General features: G+C 44.1%; 1 protein-coding gene and 1 pseudogene across 1 annotated transcript in view; both read left to right on the plus strand.

Annotated features, from left to right (window-relative positions):
* Positions 1-16,789, plus strand: part of Larp4b (La ribonucleoprotein domain family member 4B) — a 75,976-nt gene extending 59,187 nt beyond the window's left edge. Inside the window, exons 12-18 of the mRNA XM_005365406.3 lie at positions 1,478-1,584; positions 1,907-2,158; positions 7,722-7,767; positions 8,429-8,593; positions 11,025-11,149; positions 11,243-11,351; positions 13,279-16,789. Coding sequence (XP_005365463.1) covers positions 1,478-1,584; positions 1,907-2,158; positions 7,722-7,767; positions 8,429-8,593; positions 11,025-11,149; positions 11,243-11,351; positions 13,279-13,566 — 1,092 coding nt within the window. The 3' untranslated portion in view covers positions 13,567-16,789. The remainder of the gene's footprint in view (positions 1-1,477; positions 1,585-1,906; positions 2,159-7,721; positions 7,768-8,428; positions 8,594-11,024; positions 11,150-11,242; positions 11,352-13,278) is intronic.
* A 1,533-nt stretch (positions 16,790-18,322) lies between these two features.
* On the plus strand, positions 18,323-18,763 carry LOC101981236 (annotated as a pseudogene).
* The last annotated feature ends 4,011 nt before the right edge of the window (positions 18,764-22,774 follow it).

Raw genomic sequence — 22,774 nt, forward strand, 5'->3', positions numbered from 1 at the left:
TTAATTTTAGATTTCTTCAAAGATGTTAATCCCCTGTCTGTTGTGTAACTGGGAAATATTTTTTTAAGCACTGTAATTTTCATGGACTGTGGAGTTTTTGTTAGGGAGTGGATCTTCCTTGACAACTGTTAAATGTTTTCTTTTGTTACTTAAATTTTGTAATCAGGGAATGATGCTCTAGCTCCAATGCCCATTTTAAATAGAGCTTCTGCTTTCCAGTTAGTGCTGAAGAGAACTGCTTGGGTCTCCCACCCTTTTGTCTTCACATGTTCTCAGCTATGTAGGAACTTGTGCTTATTTCTTTCATGTTAGTGAACATTCATAGAGACTGGAAGGCCCCAAGCAAGTAAGTGTCTTGGAAATAATGTCATTTACTTGGAGAATATTTGAAACCACATGCCCCCAGAAGCCAAAAAGTTAGTGCTCTCACCCTTCCATCTTGTAATTTTGTAATTACTATTATTATGATTATTCTAAGCCCATGTGCAACAGCAGGAGTGTGGAGTTGGCCTCTCCTTCACCTTTAAACTGTGTGTGAATGTGTGTGTGTGCGCGCATGTGTGCGCGCATGTGTGTGTGCTCCATGCATGCATGTCCAGCTACACACATGCCAGGACAGGTGAACTCTAGAGGACAACTCTCAGGAGGAATCTCTTTGGCATCCAAGTGTTGAAGTCACATGGTGATACCTGTGTATGCACTGGGGCCACTGAGCCCTCCACACTGAGTTTTACCCTATTTTTATGTTTCAAGATTTTAAAAACTGTTGCATGGTACTTAAAATCCTATACTTAAGCTTTTAAACTTTTAAGGTCATTATGGCCTGTTATTTTCTTGTGAACTTTATTTATATTATTATATTTATATGTTCTGTGCCACTTTAATTACTTGGGGAAAAAATTTATAGTCTAAAAATAGGATGCTGTTTACAGCAAGTTTTGCACGAAAGTAAACCCTGAAAGAGAGAGCGGGAGAGAAAAGAAATCCCTGCCAAAGGCTGTGGGAGTGATATCTGCATGGTTAGGAGCAATAAGTATGTGAGAACTTCTAACGTTGAGCTCTTTGAATTGTGTTAAGGTTATTCAGAATAAAGGATCATCATGTCTTGCCAGGCTGGTGGTAGTAACCCTAGTTAACTTAGTTTAAGCATCATCAGCAATGCCTGTATTCAGGACTCCCATGTGAGTTTGAGCAAGGTTCTATCCTATGGTGTTCTCATTTGATTACTGTAAGGATTACCTAAGGAGATAGGGAGAAAATATTTAGCACTAGCTCTGGCTTGAATGCTCATTAGGCGTTGCATTTTGTAATAATCTTGTTTTTCCTTACCCTGCAGTTATTTTTAAGCATAACATGGAATTAACACCTCTGGCAAGAGGAAGACATGATCTGGTTTACCCAAGATACAATTGTAAATCCAATTGAAGTGTCTCGTGTCTCATGTTTTTAACATGCCTGTTTTTGTTAATGAATTCAGGTAACTCCATTTCCAAGTACTGGATTTATAAATGGGTTTACATCTCCGACCTTCAAACCTGCAGCGTCTCCTCTGACATCACTCAGACAATATCCTCCTAGAAGCAGGCAAGTTCCCAGGATGTTTCCGATGCTCGCGAGCTTCATTTTCACTGTTCCGGGTTATTTGTAATGAGGGACAACAGAGATGAAATTTCCTGAAGCTTAAAACTGTAATCATATAAATTATATAATATATAATTGTATAGAAAGGCTCAACCCCAAAGCTGGCTGCTAGTAGTAAGGAGCAGATTCTGGCTTGGGGGGCAACGCTTACCATGTGTTTACTAAGTAGGAAGCAGATCTTGACATACATATTTCACATTAGCATGCTCATTCTATACTCCTTGATTGCTTTATAACTCAGCATATACAAACATCTCATTTGCAGGAATCCTAGTAAGTCTCATCTGCGCCATGCGATTCCTAGTACAGAGAGAGGGCCTGGGCTGCTAGAAAGTCCTTCAATATTTAACTTCACTGCAGATCGATTAATTAATGGTGTCCGGAGTCCACAGACGAGGCAAGCAGGGCAAACTAGAACACGAATACAAAACCCTTCAGCTTATGCCAAGAGAGAGATTGGAACTGGGCGTGTGGAGCCAAGTAGTCTTGAATCCTCTCCTGGGTTAGGGAGAGGAAGGTAAGTCACTCGCATATTTTGTCAAGCAGATATTATATACCTATCATGAACTACTAATATTTCACATTTTAATTTAGATGTTTTATAATCATATCCTAATACACTTCAGAAAATTAAATAGAAGGCTGTAAACATCAAAGGCTTCTCAATTCCTCAGGGTAGTGGGTTTTAGAGCAGAGACTTCAGTGTTTTGTTTTGTCTTAAAAGCATAACATTTTCTTTCATAACATTGCAGCTGGCATGTAGGGGCTGTACAGTGTCTAATTTCTGCTCATCCTGCCTGCAGTCTCACCTTGGCTGTTAGCCCTGGCTTTTTAGGTCGCTGCCTTTAACAGAGGGAGCCTCCAAGGTGTGTCCCACAGATTCCTAGCCTTGCTCTCTTTACAGCTGGTAGTGAGAAGGGCTGAGCTTGTAGCTCACCATAGAGTGCTTACCCAGTATAAACAAGGTCTTAGTTCAATGCCTAGTGCTCCACAAAAATAAAAGTAAAATAGGATTGAGGTGGCAATGGGATATAGTCAGCAGATGCAAGAGTTTGGTAGCCAGGCAAACCAGCATTTAAATTTCATTTTTACTAAACGTACTCATAAACAGAAGCTGCTGTTGTGAAGCAGTGCCATTGGTCACATCATTTCCATCCTTGGGCAGATAGTTCCTTGGTGCTTCTTGTTAGCTAGGGCTCTTTCCATATGCTGTGAATGTGAACTACTGTGCTTCCACTTCCTTCTCCCTGGGACCTCCAGTGCACTTCCTTCTTTCTTGCTTGCTGTCTTGTCTTCCGCCATTCCTCCAAAGAGGTGAGATTAGAAAAGACACAGGTGGGACTCAGAGTTTGCACCCTACCCAGTGTTGACTAAGCCAGCTGCTCATGCGGTAAAACCTGTCAGGATTGCCCTCTGACAGGTGCTGGCCAAGAAGCTTGGCCTATCTAGGTTTGGGTCTAGGCTACCACATTAAAGCAGGGGTCATGGCAAAGTTTTTTATTTTAGTGTGCTGAGTGACTTGGGGTGCTAACGGTTGGGATGAGTGTGCAAGGCCCAAGAATAAGACACTAGTGCCTTTTTTCTTTGCTTTACAAAGCATACACTGCTGTTTATTTTACTCACAGAATTTGTATATTGTATGCCAAACATCTCACCCCCTGCTGTTGCCTAATCACCCAGCTATAGTCTCAGCCTCTTGTTGTCCATACACACCACTGACACGGGGCAGCAGTAGATCTATCTCAAGAAACTGTCTTTTCGCTTGTGTACGAAACAGCCCCTCAGCCATTGAAGGTCACAGTGAGAAAGCTGTTGAGGCTCACTGAAGCCCAAAATGTTGCTGTCTTGACCTCTTCCCGTTGATCACAGGCATTATAACAGCACCTGCAGTGGTGGGTCCTTTCCAGAAGTGTCACTGTTGCCCATGAAATGTAATTTCCTATTTTATTAGTGGGGTAAACAGGCTACGTGTGTTACGTTTATCAACTTTGGGTCTTGCTTCTCAAGTCCCATGTACCTTCATTTTGAGAACAGTATCTGCCATTGAACTGGAGCTCACCATTAGGCCAGGCTGGTTGACTCCAGCGTTCCCCTTTCCTGAATACTGCAATGCCAGTACTGTAAGCATGTCTACTTGGCATTTTTATTTTTGAGAGTCTGTGATGTTTGGATGATGCTTGTGTCAAGGCCAGAGACAATGCCAGCCGTCTTTTTCTCCCTACCTTGTTTTTTGAAACAGGGTCTTTTGAGCAGACTTTGCTGGCCTGTTAAGTTCCAGGATCTATACCTGTTCCCCGTGTGAACTGGAGTTAGAGATGCAGCCGCCGCACTTAGCTTTTGTGTGTTCTAAAGAGCCAAACTCAGGTCCTCATGCGTTCATTACAGGCAGTTTAAAAAGTGAACATCTTCTTGGTCCCAGTGCTGGCGTTTAAAAATGTGGGTCCTGAGGCTCAAACTCAAGTTTTCAGGCTTGGGCAATAAGCATTTTATGACTATCTCCCTAGCACCTATGTAATGTATTTCTTAAACAGTAAGACATAGAAGTTGAAATTATTTTTTGACCCATGACTACAGAATGCATATTATGTTACTTTTTGTGAACATTAATATTAATCTTGTTGTGAAACTCGTGAGTGGCCAGATGCATTAGTAGCAAATAATAGTAATCTGAAAGAATCTTTTACTTTGAGTAACACATTTTCAATACTTAAAATAATCATTCACCATGTTGTAACAGTCACTAGCTACATTAGTCCCTGGTAGAGCATCAGCCAGTCCATTGATGCTTCAGTGCTAGGCATTGACTTGCCTGCAGCCCTAAGTCGTTTCTTCTTTCAATGGGAAACTATTGACTTAGGTAGATCACTCTCATGGGTGATGGCTGCTGGGTCTCCTGGTTACCTCACGGCAGCCTCTGCCTCAGTGCCTGCTACTTCACTTGTGATCAGGTGTAACGAAGGTGCTTTTTTCCTGCATGTCATGTGCCATCCTCTGTCAGCATCTACAGCTTCCTTGCCTCTTGCAACCCTCGCAGCATTAAAAAGAGGGAACCTGCTATCCATTGGACCCAGTCTCAGAGAATACTGTGGCCAGTTTGAGTGAGGGTCACTGGAACAAAATCAAAGCTCAGCGGGCTCTCTTGTCGTTCATGTGTTCACTGGCTGATGGTGTGGTGGGTTCAGCTTCTCTGCTCTGACATGTCTTCTCCACTCAGCTTAGTCATTTCTAGATTTTAAAGAGAAAGCCGGGCGGTGGTGGCGCAAGCCTTTAATCCCAGCACTCGGGAGGCAGAGGCAGGCGGATCTCTGTGAGTTCGAGACCAGCCTGGTCTACAGAGCTAGTTCCAGGACAGGCTCCAAAACCACAGAGAAACCCTGTCTTGAAAAACCACCAAAAAAAAAAAAAAAAAAAGAGAGAGAGAGAGAGAGAAAGACATGTGGCTCTTCTTTTCACTTAGACACTTGTAAGCCACTGTATAATTCATTTCAGTATTGTGGAAATGTTTGCTTGACTGGAGCGTCCACTTGTAAAAGCTAGTAACCCCGAAGGACATCAGTAGAAAAGGAGAGAGAGCATCTCTTTGCTTTTAATGCAGTTGGAAAGTTTAATTTGAAGAATTTTGAAGCAGCAATTCCTGTTACAGATGATGGTGCCAACATGTTTGGGGCTGTGGTAGGTTCTGAGACAGGCTACAGGCACCCATGGCTTAGTAGACCTTACACCAGCCATTTTTATACCAAATCAGTTACTGGAAACTGAGAACTCAAAGGGGGAGCATTGAATAACACAGAGATAGTGACATCAGGTATCAGCTACAAACCCAAGAGTCATGTTTAGATTCTTAAAAGCTTAATCTTAAGAGTAGGGAGCCTGGGCCAGAGACCTCCTGGGTTCACCAGGTGCAGCGTAAAGAGTGTGAGCTGAAGGGTGAGTTCACATGTCCTTTTAACCCTTGTTAATAAAAGCTTAACAAAGCCTTCTGTCAGAGGAAAAGCAGAGTTTACAAAATCCCAGCCAATTTAAAAAGTGAAATAAAAAGGTAGGACTGAGACATGATAGTGTCTTGTTAACCCTCCTCTCTTTGGTGATATAGCTGCTGTCAGTCTTCCAGCAGTGTCTAGGCTTCCAGGAAGCCACTGGAACAGGAAGACCAGGCTTTGTCCTAGTGAAGACTCTCGCTGTCTTCTCAATCTGTGTAAGGACTTGGAGCACCTCACTCATCTAACACAGGAGTGTGCGCATGTTGAACCATGAACGTGTGTAGCTTTCTGTCCTTGTTTCTGAACCATGGACTGGTAAAACCAGGATTGGTGTGTAGCTTCCTCTCTCTGCAGCGCATGGCCTGTGTCCAGAGAGCCTATTTAGAAACAGGAGGGGTGATCTAGTTCCTTCTTTGGCAGAGTTTACATTTCCTCTTCCATTGCGTGTCCTTGAGGGTCTGTTTCCCATTAGCTTTTTCTGTTGCTGTAGAACCTTCAAGGCTTCAGTCCTGTATCTGCTACTTTTCTGCGTGCCAAGGTCAGTATAGTGAAAAGCCTCAAATGCCAGGTAGCAATCTTAAAATTATGTCGTTTGAACCTGTCTTAGATCACAAAGCAGAAGTATCCCCATGTGGGGTTCAAAATGTGAGTGCCCAGTATCCCAGGTACAAACTGTATGGTGCTGAAACCATGTCTCTGCTACAACAGATCATCCACTGTGAGCAGCAGTCCTTCAGCTCTCTTCACTCTGCAGTCAAGGGAGGGGCACTCATAGCGTGTTCCAGGATGTCTTATCACTACATAGGATTGCTGCACCCATAGGCTCCTAGTGGGCTGTCGAGGTGCTCAGTCATGCATTCTGTGGGCTCCACTGACAGGGAGACACTGTTGTCAGATGGTGTTGGTACTGATGGACAGACACCTGGAGTGGAGCCTGCCTGGTGTCTTATGACAGTGCCTGCGCCATACCAGACAAGTTCATCTCTTACCCATGTGCCCAGAGGCCTGGTCATTATGGGACTGAGGGGCCTGTTCCAGAAGGTTGAAGGTCGCTGCCCGCCTTTATGGCCTGATACCTCCTCTGTGCTCAGGGGTTTAACCCCACTAGGCTAGCTCAGCAGGAGAGTCAATTTTCTACCAGAGACAGCCTGGCTCCCCTCCAGATTCAAAAAGAATATTGTATCCTAGAGCCTCCCTCAAACCTCTTCTTCTAATTAATAGGACCTACACCTAAGCCAAAGCATTTTCTTAAATTTTCTACAAATAAAGTAATTAATAATGTTCAAATTCATTTTAAGTTTATATAATGCATAGCTTTTGGGGAGTCTCTTCAGTTAAAATGATAGAAAGGATAAACAAAAATGAAATTGCATGTTGAGATTCATGTATGGCTTGTTAGACCACATGGACCTGTCCAGGGTGTTGTAAATACTGATTCTGTGCTCACTGTAGTTAGTGCTGCAGGGCGCAGCCCCCCAGCCTTGTTGCCCTGGGTCTGGCTGCTGGTTGCTGGGAAGGCAAGCCTGGGTTTAGGGACCTCTCAGGGTTTAGAGGTTCTTATGTGACTTTTGCAGTAAGGGATAATCATAGTTTTTTGACTCATGTTTTAAATTGCTCACCTATAATTTGATGTCAGATTTTGTATATATATCTTATCATTCCAGCTGAAGGGACATTTAAACATTCGAATCTTAAAAATTCTAAGTAGCCAGTAGATAAGTTTTAGAATAATTATTTTTTATTATCTGTCTGAATATCTAACTTAATGATGTACTCTCAACATTTGAATTTTTGTTGTTAATACTTTTGTTTAAGACAGTAAAACCATCTTGTTAAATGATCTAATGCAGGCTGACCATACGCTCGTCATCTCTCTGCCTCAGCCACCCTAATATAGAGCTTATGGGCATGTACTACGAGGCCTGGGTTTTGATTGTCCTTTTAAAGCTGACTTTTAGAATCAATTTATTCATGAAAGATTAAAAATATTAAAGACTGACTGAATTGATGCATACTGTTTTGAATATGTGAACAAATATAAGCTTGGCAAATTTTCTAAGTAAGGGGAAAAATAATGGTCTTTTTGCTTTCTACCCCTAGGAAAAATTCCTTTGGTTATCGGAAGAAAAGAGAAGAGAAGTTTTCAGTGAGTACATAAAGTTGTGTGTGTGTGTGTGTGTGTGTGTGTGTGTGTGTCTGTGTGTGTGTCTGTGTGTGTGCGTGCGCGCGCACACACACATATGCATCATCTATGTGTCTGCCTGTGTGCACTCGATGTAAACCCATACACTTAGATAACATAAGAGCCAGAAGGAGACTTCAGGTGTCTCATCAGCCTGCAGCTTATCGTCTCTTAGAGCACTGAAGCCCACTGTTTAGGTAGGCTGGCTGCCAGTGAGCTCCTTTGATCATCCTGTCTCTACCCATCAATGCTGGGGTTCCAGACACATTGCCATGTTAATTTTTTTACTTGAGTGTTAGGAATTTGAACTTGGGTCCTTTTGTTCACAAAGCAAGCAACCTTGTTCACTGAACCATCTCTAGCTCCGAATGCTCATTTTTACAAGACATTTAAGTCTAATAATAAGCAAGCGTGAGAGTTAATTCAGTGGATTAAGACTAAGATAGGAGGAGGAACATTGCACAAAACTTTAATGGCCTAAATTTCAAGTTAGGTGAACCTAGAAATGACTCGTGCAACACTTACAGACGTTTCACACAGATGAGAGCTGGAAGACCCTTTGCTGTGTTCCGTGCTGCCCTTGTCTCCACATTGTGTGACTTTCTGGGGTGTCCTTGTGTTGCAGAGCAGTCAGACTCAGTCTCCAACACCACCAAAGCCTCCATCACCGAGCTTCGAACTGGGTCTGTCCAACTTCCCCCCGCTACCTGGAGCTGCAGGCAATTTGAAGGCAGAGGACTTGTTTGAAAACAGGCTTTCCAGCTTGATCATAGGATCTCCTAAAGAAAGAGTAAGCTATGTGTCACAGCCGTAACGTGTGTCCACATTTTCTGAGCACTGACTTTGTGCAGAGACCTGGCTCAGGTTCTTCACATACATTAAAAGGAGAAAATAATTGAGGGAGGTGTGAGGTTTGGGTGATTTGCATTGGTCATGTGCTGGAGCCAGGGTCAAGCCGTCGTCCTTCTCATGCCATCTGCTGAGGCTACTGTGGACCTGTGCTGTACAGATGCTTAGATTAATTTTTGTTGTTGACGTTTAAAGCTCTTTTGTTTCGCAAAACACAGAATGAGACACAGGAATCTGAATTACACCAGAAATAAGACAGCTTTTTTGAGCTGGGCGGTGGTGGCGCACGCCTTTAATCCCAGCACTCGGGAGGCAGAGGCAGGCGGATCTCTGTGAGTTCGAGACCAGCCTGGTCTACAGAGCTAGTTCCAAGACAGGCTCCAAAACCACAGAGAAACCCTGTCTCGAAAAAACCAAAAAAAAAAAAAAAAAAAAAAGACAGGTTTTTTGGGAATCTACATAGTGTAAGTAGCAAGAAGCTTAGAGTCACTTTGTTGTGGTCTGGTGATTTTAGGCAAACTCTAGGCTACCACAAGGTTGTTCACTGTGGTAGTCATCACTGCTAGTCTTAGCTGAACTACTAAAGTTCAGAGAAATTCCTTTCCAGGGTTCCTGCAATACACTTAGTTAGCTACACAGGTTGGAAGTGGGATTTGTTCCCCTGCCAGCATCAGTATTTAAAGACTATGGGACATGCAGAGAAATGACTTTCTGCCTAGTTACTAAAGTGTGACTAAGTGCTGGGGTAGGGGTGGTCTTGTAGAGTAGTCCTGGTCCTGGTCCAGGTATTCCTTCTGCTACAGTTGTCAGCTGTGGCTGTACATCAGATCATACATCTGCCTTGAGGTGCCGGGGCACCACGCCACAGTAGTTAGGGCGGATGACTTTGCTGCATACAGTATCTTGAGACTAAGGTCAGGTAAAGAGTTTAGTCCTTTTCATGTTGAGAGGTGGTAATTGCTGCTCTTTTAGCCATGGAAACTATATTTTCCAAGATTCTTCTATATTATCTAGTAAGTGTTGCATGTTAGAATTGGGCTGTCTTAGAAATTACAGATCTTAATGTCCACATTAGTAATTTCCAGTTGCCCTATAAAACAGAGAATTATGCATTCCAACAGTTATGAAGCCTCGTTTTCAAGTTATGGTCTTCTTGAATGATTGATAAAAGGATCCTAGCAGTCGCTGCTTTGAATGCACTTGAGTTTCTGTGCTTTCTGAAAGGCTGTACTGGGTTGTGGCCTAGTTACACAGCCTACACTGCTGCCAGGGATGGTACATCTGCAAAAATGTACCAGGACTTGACATAGGATTGTGACTCTTTGTAAAGTGTGTCGTATGTGTCTGTGTTTACATAGAGGCAGAGTTGAACATATGTTGGATCTGAGCATGCTGTTACAAATAGGAAGTCATTGGCTGCCCTGTGTTTCAGTAAGCTAGGTTCCTTTCATTTGAGCAGTCATAAGAACCTCTGGTCCTCAACCCAGCAGAATCTCAGTCTCTGGTTAACTCCCCACCCCATCCCCAAACAGGGGTCTAAACTGTGCCATTCTCCCCAAGTGCACTTCCAGATACTTTATTTTACCTTTGAACTGATACGCTTTGAAAAGAAAGGCAGTTAGTAAATTTTATCTTTTTATATTTAAACTTATAACCATTTACTTGCCCTAAAATCACATACTGGGTTAATTGCATACCATGAGTAAACTTGTATGAATTATGGCTGTACTGAGAAAGTAGTTGATGGAATAATTTCTCATTCTCTCAGGTCTTAGCTTAGTGACCTTGCCTGTTAAGTTGGCTAAAGCAGGATTGTACACCTGCTTCCATGGGTGGTCTGTAGTTCAGGTGAGAGCTCCTGTGGGTATGTGTCTTCAGCCCATCACCAGGCACTCAGATTTATGTAGGTGTGGATATCTGTGTCAGTTTTTGTTTTGTACTAGTGACAAGAGTGAATCATAGTGTACTGTCTTGGTAATTTTGTCCCTGCTAGGTGGAGCCCTGACATGTCAGATGAGTATGGTATGTTTGGTAACTGTGCACTTAAAAAGACAAACTTATGGATAACTACCATGTATTTGCTGAGAGCAAGAAGGCTGAGTGCTGTCCAGCAAATAGCAATCTCAAAATGTAGTTGTTATGTTGTTGGGGGCTTCTTCTCCTATGTCTTTCTGCTGGGGCTTGGCAGTTTGTTGGTAGGATACTATTGGTTCTGTTGGCTTCAAGGGTGAAGACACCATTCAGTATCAGTCACTCAGGGGTTGGGAAGGAGGCTCTCCAGATGGGTTAGAGATCACCATGGTTTTGGTTAGACTCTTAACTCCTTAGGCAAAGATCTGACAACTCGTAAACTGCTACTTAATGATTTTCAGAACCTCAGTGCAGATGCAAGCACAAATACTGTTCCTGTAGTGGTCCCCAGAGAGCCTTCCATGCCAGCGCCCTGTGCTGTGACAGCAGCATTTGATCGTTCCCCTTCTCCAGTCCATTTACCTGAGTAAGTATCTGTGTTCTACCTGCCTCCGCCGTGTACAGGTGGGGTGACCTGTTATGTTACATGTGATTGTTAAACCAGCTGGCATTTTCACAGGGATCCCAAGGTGGCAGAAAAGCAGAGGGACTCCCACAGTGCGGACAGACTCCCTTCTACCCCTACTACAACCGCATGCAAATCAGTGCAGGTTAATGGAGCAGCAACAGTAAGTTCTTCACCTGCCTTGCCTAGCACTCGGGCATTCTGTGTATGTCCTGCCTCAGCCTATCTTTAGTCATCCTAATTTGATTGATTTTCGTTTGTGTGTGCCTTCATTTCTCTGTACCACGTCACTGAGCCTTTCTGTGTCAGTGTGGGATCTCTCGGATAATAACAAGGCCCCAACTCTGTCCTGTGTGGTGGAGTTCAATCATTTTCTGCATTTACTGTGTATGTCATATGTATGAAAAATAGTTAAGCAGAATGACTGAAAAGAGCAACTTGGTGTCCTCTTGCCCTGTTGAAATCCCAGTGTTTCTGCCACGTATGGTGGCTCAGACCTCTAGTTCCAGTGCTTGGGAGACAGAGCAGGACGGTGACTACAAGTTTGACGCCCCTGGTTTACATAACAAGGTGCAGCCAGCTTAGGGATACATAGTAAGTGAGGCAGCGAGTCTTCAGATCTAGTAGTCTCTGTACTTGATGACCTAGCATCTTCTCAGCTCGGTGCTGAGGTTAAGTCTTAAGTTAAAATTGCATTAGGTTTGAAGGCATACACCTATAATCCCAAGACTTGGGAGGCAGAAGCAGGAAGATGGAATTTCCACAAGCTCTGTGTAAGGGCCATACCAGCTAGGGCTACCCAGTAAGACTGCATCTCAGAAGGTGGAAGCCGGGGATCAAGAGTTAAAGCCCATGTCACGTACTGTGGCTAGCCTGCACTCCATAAGATACTATTTCAATAAATGATTGAATAAGATTCACAGGACCACCCTGTCACACCATCTTGGCTCATTCCGTGTAAGCAGAGCACTTGCAGATGTCCCGTCTTGGGTCAAAGGAAGCAGGGTTTGTGCCTATTTTCCCTCCTTTAGCCTCTTAGGCCACCATATTTCTCAAGAATGCCTAAAGGCTTCATGCTGGGGGCAGAGTTGGCTCACCATTTCCTTGCTGGGCCTTTGTGTCTGTTAGCCATTTTAGGCGGCAGCTCTGTGTGTCTTGGTAGGGAAAGTGCACTGCAAGGAAAGGGAGTGATTTGTTTCATTTTAACCAAAATGAAAAACCAAACTCTATCCAAAAAACATGATTAACTTCGAAAAATGAATGTATGTTTTCAAAGTATTTTCTTTTAACAGAAATTTAGCTTTATAGAACCTAAACAAACAAATAAAAAGCCAAAATCTAACATAACTCAAGGAAATCCATTCATGGTTCAGACTCCTCTCCTCCAGGAGCAAGCACTGTTATATTATTCCTCTTCAGTCACCTTCCCCATTCCAGAGTAGTTTCAGACTCAGCGGACTCCAGCCCACACTGACACAGTCATCAAGTCCTAGAACTGGACTGATAGCTGTGTCTTAGCTCAGGTTTCTGTTGTGTGAAGAAGACATGATGACCACAGCAGCTCTGATAAAGGAAAACATTTAACTGGGTAGCTTACAGTTGAGTCTATTCTCACCATGGCAGATCATGGCAGTGTGCAGGCAGACTGGTGCTGGAAAAGGAGCTAAGAGCCCTACGTGTTTATCTGAAGGTAACAGGAAGTGAACTGATGTAGGCGAAGCTTGAGCATGAGATCTCAGAGCCTGTTCCCACAGTGACACGTTTCCTCCAACAAGGCTAGACCTCCTGCTAGGGCCACTCCCTGTGAACTTATGGGGCCAGTTACATTCAAACTGCCACAGTTTGCTTTATCATAGTGAGAATTCTTGATCCTCTACACTTGTCCACAGTGCTAGTGGCCAGAGCTTTGATGGTGGTCACTAGCTGCCATGGGCATGACAAGAGTAATGAATTTTGTGAACGTTTTAAAAGTGAAAATACCAATGAAGATAGAATTTTATACTATAAAATTTGATTTTATGTTGCTCATCTCTGAAGAAACTACCATCCCTGCTATTTTGTACCCATAATCCCACATTTTATGTTTCCAGGAATTGCGGAAGCCCAGTTATGCAGAGATTTGTCAGAGAACAAGTAAAGAGCCTCCTTCTTCCCCATTACAACCCCCAAAAGAACAAAAGCCAAACACTGTCGCCTGTGGGAAGGAGGAGAAGAAGCTTGCTGAACCTGTGGAGAGATACAGAGAGCCCCCTGCCCTCAAGTCCACTCCTGGGGCCCCCAAAGATCAGAGGAGGCAGCCTGGGCGCCGACCTTCGCCTCCAGCTGCTGGGAAGCGTCTGAATAGGGAACAGAACACTCCCCCAAAGTCTCCTCAGTGAAAGCTGGATGCTGGGAGGGTCTGGAAGAGCTGTATTCACCACAAACGAAGCTCTCCCACTCAGTACGGAATGAGCCGCTGGTTAGGAGCTTGCAGTGTCTGTGAGGCCCATGGGATGCCTGCAAGTTATTTTCCTTCTGTGAGTTGGATTTCCCCTCTTAAAAAAGAATCTATTTTTCAGGATTTAATTATATAATATAAACCTTATTTTAGGTTGGTGCTTAACTGGAGGTGACGCAGAAGTCTGTTTTTCAGGATAGAAAATGTATTTATCCTAACAAATGGATATTTTTTATTAAGCCTCCACGTGGCTCTGAATGCAAGCTATATATGAGTTTTTCTAAATTAAGGGAACTACGCTACTTCATTTTTTTTTTTTAAACAACTGGTCTGCAAGTGCAAATGGGTAGGGTGTCCCCAACAGATGGATGAGGGCTGATGGCACAAGCAGGGGCAGCCTTGGCCTCACAGAGCAAGGGACTGGCAATGTCAGGGCCTGACATACTGGCACAGGAGCTGTGTTTTCATCTAAACCGTTAGTTAACAGGAAATTCTAGTTTTAAAAAGATACATATGTATATACAGTTCTTTTTGGCCTAGTGAGCAGAATGAACCTACAAAGAGCACCCTAGAAAGACCTGAACCTTTGAGTTTTGATGTCCTGCGAGCAAGTAACCAGCTTCTCACTCCAGTTCCAAGTGGCTATTATGTAAAATAAATTCAAAGCACATTGTGAATAGCACCTAGATGAAACTAGAATCTCTGTTGCCCACTGACATCATACCATGAAGTTGTACCATGATGTTTTGGTCCCTGTGAGCAGGCTGCCTGGCTCCCAGCCTCGAGTGCCTGCTCTGTTGGTGTTCCCCCCACATTCTTGCTGGAGAGTCATGTCTTAACCGGCTCTGTGTGGATGTCTTCCTGTACCTCTGCATCGGCACATGAATTTAGAAGTCTCTAGCCGTGAGAGAGTGGTGTTTGTGGTCTCCCCTCTGACTAGTGGAGGACAGAATCCTTGCTCTTTTGACCTCCAAGACGAGGGTCTTGTTGATTCTTTCTAAGAAGTGCTGCACTTGTGAAGAACAATAGTGCAGTAAAGTTAGTGAGTTTATAATAAAGTTACAGATAAATTATTTTGTTTTAAAATGCCTAAAATTTTTCTTTAAGTATTCTAAGCAGCAGACATTAAAATATTTCCTGCTAAGTGTAACCATACAGCTTATTCCACAAAATGCTATTTAATAAGACTGAAGGTTGTTTTGTTTTTTTTTTCTTTTTTTTTAAGGAAAAAAATTATTTCCATCCAATATTTAAAGACTTGAATTTTATTTAAACTTGAAAATGACTTTGCCTTAACTTTTGTATAAGACAGCTTAGAGCTCACGGAGACCGGCCCCTGGGTTGGTGGGAGTGGCTGTGCGGATCGATCTCCTGGTGGTGGTTTTGCTGAGTACGCATACTGTTGTACAAGAACTCCAGTGGTTTTTGTAACATATCTTACAGAGCTTCAACAAGTGATCTTTTTTCAGACTGTTGAAAAATCCTGTAAGTGCAAATAGTCGCTACTGTGTTAAGTCTGTGCACTTGGGAGTGTGCTCTGCCTGTACAGTGTAAATAATCAGAGCATATGAGAAAGGTACCCTACAAAGAAGAATCTGATAAAAATTATTGATATATTATAAATGTTACTGTTGAGCTGGATGTAGATAAACTAAATGTTGTGGTTTGAGTATTATTTTAATTTGTTAAGGTTTTTCTTTTCCCCTTATACTGGTGTGTTGAACTGATTTTGCCTCTTTGCTGCAAAAGGGAAATGGAAAGTCTTATTAAAAGCCTTTGGATGTTTTCATACTCTTAAAAAGTATGTAAGTGCATACTGATCATATCTGATGTTTAAAGGTTTTGAAGGAGAGTATGGAGAGCAGAGACTGGCAGGATCTTCCGATGAAAGTAAAAAACAGAAATGTACTAATTAAAATCATACTTTGCTAAGTGATTTATCCTGCCAGAGGCAAAGATGCCTGATGCATGTGACCATTTCCTTGAGAGCAACTGTCATTCAGTTACATAGGAGTATATGCAGTGCTCTTTCAGATGCCTGTGAAAGGAACATAGGATGAACTTCCTTGTAGATGTCAGATCACTGACAAAAAAAGAAGATGAAGAAGAAGAAACAAGCAGCCTTTTGAACCCACACTAGCAGATACTGTCTATCTGGAAAGGCAAACCTGAGGCCCCAGGTCCTTCACACCACAGCTTTACTGGAAGAGGGGCCAGAGTACGATCAGCTTCCCTTATCCCTGAGGGTGCTCTCGCAGAGGAGCCCTGATTTTTAATGAGAAGTCCTTTCCCCAAGGCTGAGCACTGCAGCAGGAAGCGTGAGTGCCAGAGCCAGCTGTGGGTGCTTGCTGTCTGCTGGCTGGAAGTGTAAGGCTCAGTGGCCGCATGCAAGGGCAGGGGGGCATGTGCACGAGGTTGGGACACTATAATCACTGCTTAGCCAGTGACAGCCTGGCACCAGGAACTAAAGCCTTGCTCAGATGTGATTTTTTTTTTTTTTTTTAAATAGCACTCTTTTTCAGGAAGCAAAGGTGATATGCCAAATATCTGCGTATTGTCAAAGCAGAGGCTTCCTGATGGCTGAGGTTCTCCACTCAGAAAACAATGGAGTTACCACAATAGGAAACTGTCGGGTGCATGCAGACTCTTGCCATGTCACACACAGCAAGCGTGATACGTGCTTTTCATAATCTATTTTTAAGTTCGCTCATTCCTTTCAGTATCTCAAGGTGTAGAATCAGAGATACCAGTCACAACGACATTTTTAACTTGTAAAATTGTGTGATGATACTTAATTATCATATGGAAATATGGAATAGGAATCTGGCCCCATTTCACCAGACCTGGATTTCAAGTGATTCCCTCTCTCAGTAGTCAGTGTCATGGTGTCTCTGTGGATCTTCCTGTCATTGCATCACTGGTTGCCACTGGTGGGTGGCAAAAATAAAAATAAAAATTAAAAAAAAAAGGAAAAAAAGTCTTACATTGCTGTAATAGGGTTTCTGCAGTTGATATTGAAAAACTGGTTCAGTGTGTCACAGCAGGCGACTGATGGTGCATACATGTCGTTGTGTCCCCTTCAGTGAGCTGTAGTTGTGGGTTTGTGTGCTTTGTAGCCTGTTATACGGAAAGCAACAGACAATCGAAGATTCCAGGAGCGCTAACAGCTGCGAGTCCCAGCACGGGAGTGTAACGTGGAAGCTTGCCTGAGGGTTTCTGTTTCTGTTCTTCTTTTCATTAAGACTGGAATCAAGCTTACATGTAAACTATTGGTAATTTAAGTTTCCTTTTGTGTCATTCAGTGTAAAACTGTCTAATTTGAAAAATGTAGGTTATGAAAAATAAAAGATTTAGGCACTGTTCAATTTTTCTTTTGATTCTTTTAAATTAAAATTTTCTTCAAGAATACATTTTTTTAAGATTTTTGTTTGTTTGTTTGTTTGTTTGCTTGTTTGCTTCACTCTATATTCCCATCACTCTGCATAAGAATGATAAACAGGGGCCCAAATCTAGTTGAGGTTTTAAAGTCTTCCAGCCCTTCACATAAGTTGGCCACCCACAGCATGAGATTGGAGTATACAGCCTATTGGTGCAAGGAGCAGAACCCAGGTCCTCTGGGAAAGCAACAAGTACTCCTAACTACTGAGTCATCTCTCTAGCTACTCCGGTGAGTCTTTCTTTGTTTCTTTTGAGACTGCCCTGAAACTAGCTGTGTAGACCAGGGTGGTCTGGAACTCAGAGCGCTGGGATTCAGCGTGCACCACCACACGGCTTCCAGGTTCTCAACTGTGAGTTATTTCCCCAGGTTTGTGATGTCCTTTATTCCCTCACATGACCACTTACATGCACCTCAGTCCACCTAACCTCGCTCTTTGTGTTTCCGTGACACCATTCCCTTTAATCGACCTATTCCCAAGAGCTTGTGTTCTGCAGCTCACCCCATGTTCAGGTAGGTGTGTCCCCTGAAGGCAGTTTTCTGTCCACGAGAAGCTCCGTCCTACTTCCTGTTCTCCGAATGCTGTGTGTAACTGAGTAGGAAGGTACTCAGTACTTACCTTAGTGTGTGCTGATTGTGTGTACAGCCTGGCCTCAGGAATATAGAAAGAGCAGGTGTGTGGGCCGGGTGATGGTGGCGCACGCCTTTAATTCCAGCACTCGGAAGGCAGAGGCAGGTGGATCTCTGAGTTCGAGACCAGCCTGGTCTACAGAGCTAGTTCCAGGACAGGCTCCAAAGCCACAGAGAAACCCTGTCTCGAAAAACCAAAAAAAAAAAAGAGCTGGTGTGTGACTTAGTTTGCTGTGCCTTGTAACGAAGCTTTACCCTCGACAAAGCTCAGTAATTCGCGGGATTATCACAGCCCTGTGGACTGCCTGCTAGTCATGGCTGGGTGGTTCTGGTGACCCGCTGGCCCTGAACCAAACCTTGTGCATACACAGAGAAGTTTGAAATTAACTAGCTCATCCTCACTTTCTCCTAATCTTAAAGATCCTTTCCCTAACCGCTGGAGAAAACTGCTGATAGAAGTAGCACCGTGAGGCTGAAAATGTTGTCTTTGTTCTAGATGACCACGTGCCCATAAACCAGGCTAAACGAGTAGATGGATACTGGGAGGTATCAAATATTGTCTACCCCTCTGCCATGCTAGAGGATTTAGTTTAGAAAATTATAACATTAGACTTAAAAAAAAAAAGTGGCTCTCATCCGGGGACGGTGCTTAGAGGTACTCAGGATGGTCCAGCATTTGACATACCGTCGTAGGCTCTCCTACAACACAGCCTCCAACAAAACTAGGCTGTCTCGAACCCCTGGCAACAGGATTGTTTACCTTTACACCAAGAAGGTTGGAAAAGCTCCTAAATCAGCATGCGGTGTGTGCCCAGGCCGACTCCGAGGGGTTCGTGCTGTGAGACCAAAAGTCCTCATGAGATTGTCTAAGACAAAGAAGCATGTCAGCCGGGCCTATGGTGGCTCCATGTGTGCCAAGTGTGTCCGTGACAGGGTCAAGCGGGCTTTCCTTATTGAGGAGCAGAAAATTGTTGTGAAAGTGTTGAAGGCACAAGCGCAGAGTCAGAAAGCGAAATAAACGTGCAGCTTTTTAAATAAAGGTCAAGGCTTGGTCTGTGAAAAAAAAAAAAAAGTGGCACTGTAGAGAGCTGACTGGACCCAAGCAGTTCCTGAGCCAGGTAAACTATGAGCCCACTGAAGAGTCAAGGCTATGGACTTTTCCTGCTTCACCAGGGGCTGTAGAAAGGGAACTCAGAGAAGAAAGGGTCCCCACTAGGTCCAGTGCTTATAGATTCTGTGCTCTCTGGAAAGGTTTCATTTGGCCTAGGTTGCTCGGCCAGATAAACTGAGCCCTGCCTTCGTGGAACTGGAAAGAGGGGAGACTGGGGTGGTCCTGCTGGAACTGAACCACGGGGTCACGATGGCCGAAGAGTGTCCTGAGCTAAGGAAGGCTGACTGTGGCAGCCCCATAGTACTTAAGTGTGTCCTCAGCTTGGCCATAGGAAGAACATTTGCTAAAACCCGTTGTCTGGCTCCATCCCAGGACCACCAAAGAGGCCTGGTTGGATCAGTTTTAATGATGGTCTGGAGAATGAAGGACTACTATAGAAGACACATCTGTTCTGAAGCGCTTAGCGTCTTATGCTGTGACTTGGGATTCGGTATTGGCCCGTTTGTAATTCTTCAGACCTATGATGTGTCCTGACACGGAAGCATTGGGTTTACATCTTATTCTGAGGATTGAGCTGTGAAGTCTCGAGAAAACCAGCAGACAGCAGAGAGAACCTGTCAGAAGTAGAGGGTGGGGAAAGCAAGCTCAGAGCATGGCCTCCTTCCAAACAGAATTTGGGCTGTTGAGGCCTACACTGAGGGGAAGGCCCAGCTCCCTAGAAGTCACTACCCAACGGTGTGCAGGGAGGGCTCCTATTTAATTGTCAGCGGTCTCTCGCTAGGCCCACCCAACCTAGTAATGGCTGAGAGGGCAGGCTTTTTCCTGGTGATAGAATTGGAAAACAGTGCAGAACCCAGTACCTTCCTGCACAGAGCCTGCTCTGTGGCCATTGCTTCCAGGACCACTGGAGTCCACATCAAGAGAAATACCAGAGCCGAATTTGCAGTTAGGACACAGCCAGCCTTTTCCTGGCCTGCTGTAAACATTAGGCGTGAGGTGCTATTGGCATGTTCGCCAAGTACACGAGCAGCTGTTGAGAGCAGGCTTTGGCTGCAGTGGAGAAGCTTGTCTTCCTTTCCTCTTGTTTGCTTTGGGTTCATCTTGCTCCTCTTCCTAGCTCAAGGTTTGGGGTTGTTGGCTCAGGGGCTTGTTTTCTAATGTAAGCGGTAGCTTCCTTCCGGTTGCACCCTAGTTCTGTATGTGTTTGGTGTCCCCTTTGTACTGTGGGTCATTTAGGAATGTGTAATTCAGCTTCCACCTAGCTGGGGATTGTCCTGTTGCCTTCCTGTTTCAGACTGTTAAAATGATTCCATTATGGCCAGAGGACACGATGCTTTTGGTCCTCTTGGAAGCGTGTGAGGGCTGTTACAGCTCTTGTGGTCCCCTTGTAAAGGTTGTATCCTCTGGGATAAGAGGGTGGCTGGTTCTTTGTCCTCGCTGTAGGTGGAGTAACAGCTGTAGTAACATATATGCCTGGCCCTGTGTTTGCTATTTTCTCTCTGCAGCATAGGTAGGCTTTTGCTTTACAGTTTTTTGAACCTCTGTTACCTGATGTGCACGTGTTTAGGTTTGCTGGATCCACCCCTCCATTGTGAAAGGATCCCCCTCCTGGACCCCTGGAAATTTCCTTTGCTCAGAATTTGCTTTATTTGATACTAATTCACCAATTCTGTGTGTCTTCCCCCCTCCCCAGTTTATATGGCACACTGTTTCCTTTTTCATTTTTTAACCCACCTGTACCATCGTATTTGAAATGAGTTGCTTGTAGATGGGATGTAATGACTGTGTTAGTTCTATCCCGCCATTTCCTGTCTTTTGCCTGCTGTTCCTAGCACATTTATAATTACAGTGATTGGCATTTCTCGACTCCCATTTGCTTTCTGCTTCCTGTTGTTTTTTTTCATTTAATACTGTCATCATCATTATTGTTAATATTTATTTATTTGGGAAGTGGGCACAGAAGGTAGAGGAAAACTTTCAGGAGCCAATTCTCTATTTCCACCAGTTGAGTCCCAGAGATTAAACTCAGGTTTGGTGGCAATTTCCCTTACCTGCTGAGCCATCTCCCCAGACCATGGTCTGTCTTCCTTTTTTCTTCTTGCATTTCTGCGTGTTATAATTTACTGATTCTAAATTCATACCTAGGAGTCATGAATGCAGCCCATCACGTTACCTTTGCCAGGTAGGCTTTCCTGGGTAGTCTCTAATTCACGGTGTGATCCCTCTCAACCTGCTGCATTATTTTAGGGTGTGTGTGTGTGTGTGTGTGTGTGTGTGTGTGTTTTGTTTTTTGAGACAGGATTTACTCTGTAGCTTTGGAGCCTGTCCTGGAACTAGCTCTTGTAGACCAGGCTGGCCTTGAACTCACAGAGATCCTCCTGCCTCTGCCTCCCGAGTTAAAGGGATTAAAGGGGTGCACCATCACCCGTGGGCGGCATTATTTTTTTTTTTGTAAGTAAGATTTTAACTGACTACTTCCTGGGGCCATTGAGAAGTCATTGTAAGCATTTGGAACCCCTCTCCTAGCACACGCACACACACACACACACACACACACACACACACACTCACACACCAGTTCGTTACCTCACCCCAGCGTCGTTCCTCAGGCTCACTGACCACTGTCCACTATCTTCAGAGTGCTTGCTCACAAGCCACACTGCACTCCCCTGGCTACTCTGCTTGCTTTAAGGTGAGCCCATAACCACCTGTCAGGGACATCACAAGACGTGCAGGAGCTTTGGAAGGATCTGTCTCCTGAACTAAGTTTAAGATTAGAATGGCAGAGACTACGAACATCCATCTTGAAGACAGAGCTTGGTATTTAATAGAACTTGAAGAAACAGAAGACTCTGACATCGCAAAACCCCGAGCCAAGCTAGTGCAGAAGTCATGGTTGACTTTAGAGTCTGCACGTTAACAGGCTCCCAAAGGCAGAATGCATTCCACTTGTCTGGCTCGGGGTATGGCACTCCCAAGGCCTTTTCTTAATGAAACCATTCTCACCCAGCCCCTGTTTGATGGAGACTGGATTGTGATCCTCTGGCAGGTGTAGACATCTTACCCAGGCCAAACAATCTTGTAACTAGGTTTCTCGGAAGGGATGAGTGGATGGGCCCTACTCTCCCGAGGTTTCCCATAGAATGTAAGTATTGAGGATCACACCCAAGGACAAAGGATAGAAACATCTTGGTGCCCCGAGTCCTCAGACTTTCGCAGCTTAACATCTACCCCCCTTCCTCCAGAGTCCACTGCTGGACTCTCCCCATCCCCCAAGTCCAATCGTTACAGGATCCTCTGTGTCTGCACTGTCTTACTAGGTAATCTTCCCAGGCTCATACCTGTGATTATATTCAATAACAGGACTTATCATTCCATAATCATGAATGCCCCAACCTGAAAACTCTCAGCCTGCACCTGTGTGGGCAGCAGTACCTTTTGTCTCTGAAGAAGAGACAAAAGAAGTGATGGCCTCAGGGAGACATGCTCTCCACAGCCCTGACGTGCCACCATCAGGTCAGCTTCTGCAGGCAGCAGAAACGCTGCAGCAGTTTGAGGTAGGACGAGTACGCATGCCACCGTCTAGAGGGAGGACAGCCTTTTCCACGGTTTTTTTGAGCTCAAGAAGAGTTGCCAGCAGACTACACACCTAGTTCATTGGTCAGAGTTGGGACTGATCCCTGCTGTTAGGAAAATGGACTTTTGGACCACTTAGGGCCAGTAGGGGCTTTGAGCACATTAAGAGAAAAGGGCAAGGGGCTGGAGAGATGGCTCAGTGGCTTAAGATCACTGGCTGCTCTTCTAGAGGTCCTGAGTTCAATTCTCAGCAAGCACATGGCAGCTCAAAACTGTCTGTAACTTCAATTCCACGGGATCTAATACTTTCACACAGACACGCCTGCACGTCAAACACCAGCGCACATAGAATAAATTATTTAAAAAAATAAAATCTAGTCTTTTTTTTTTTTTTTT

Source organism: Microtus ochrogaster, unplaced genomic scaffold (genome assembly GCF_000317375.1).
Source record: "Microtus ochrogaster isolate Prairie Vole_2 unplaced genomic scaffold, MicOch1.0 UNK2, whole genome shotgun sequence".
NCBI classification, from domain to species: Eukaryota; Metazoa; Chordata; class Mammalia; order Rodentia; family Cricetidae; genus Microtus; species Microtus ochrogaster.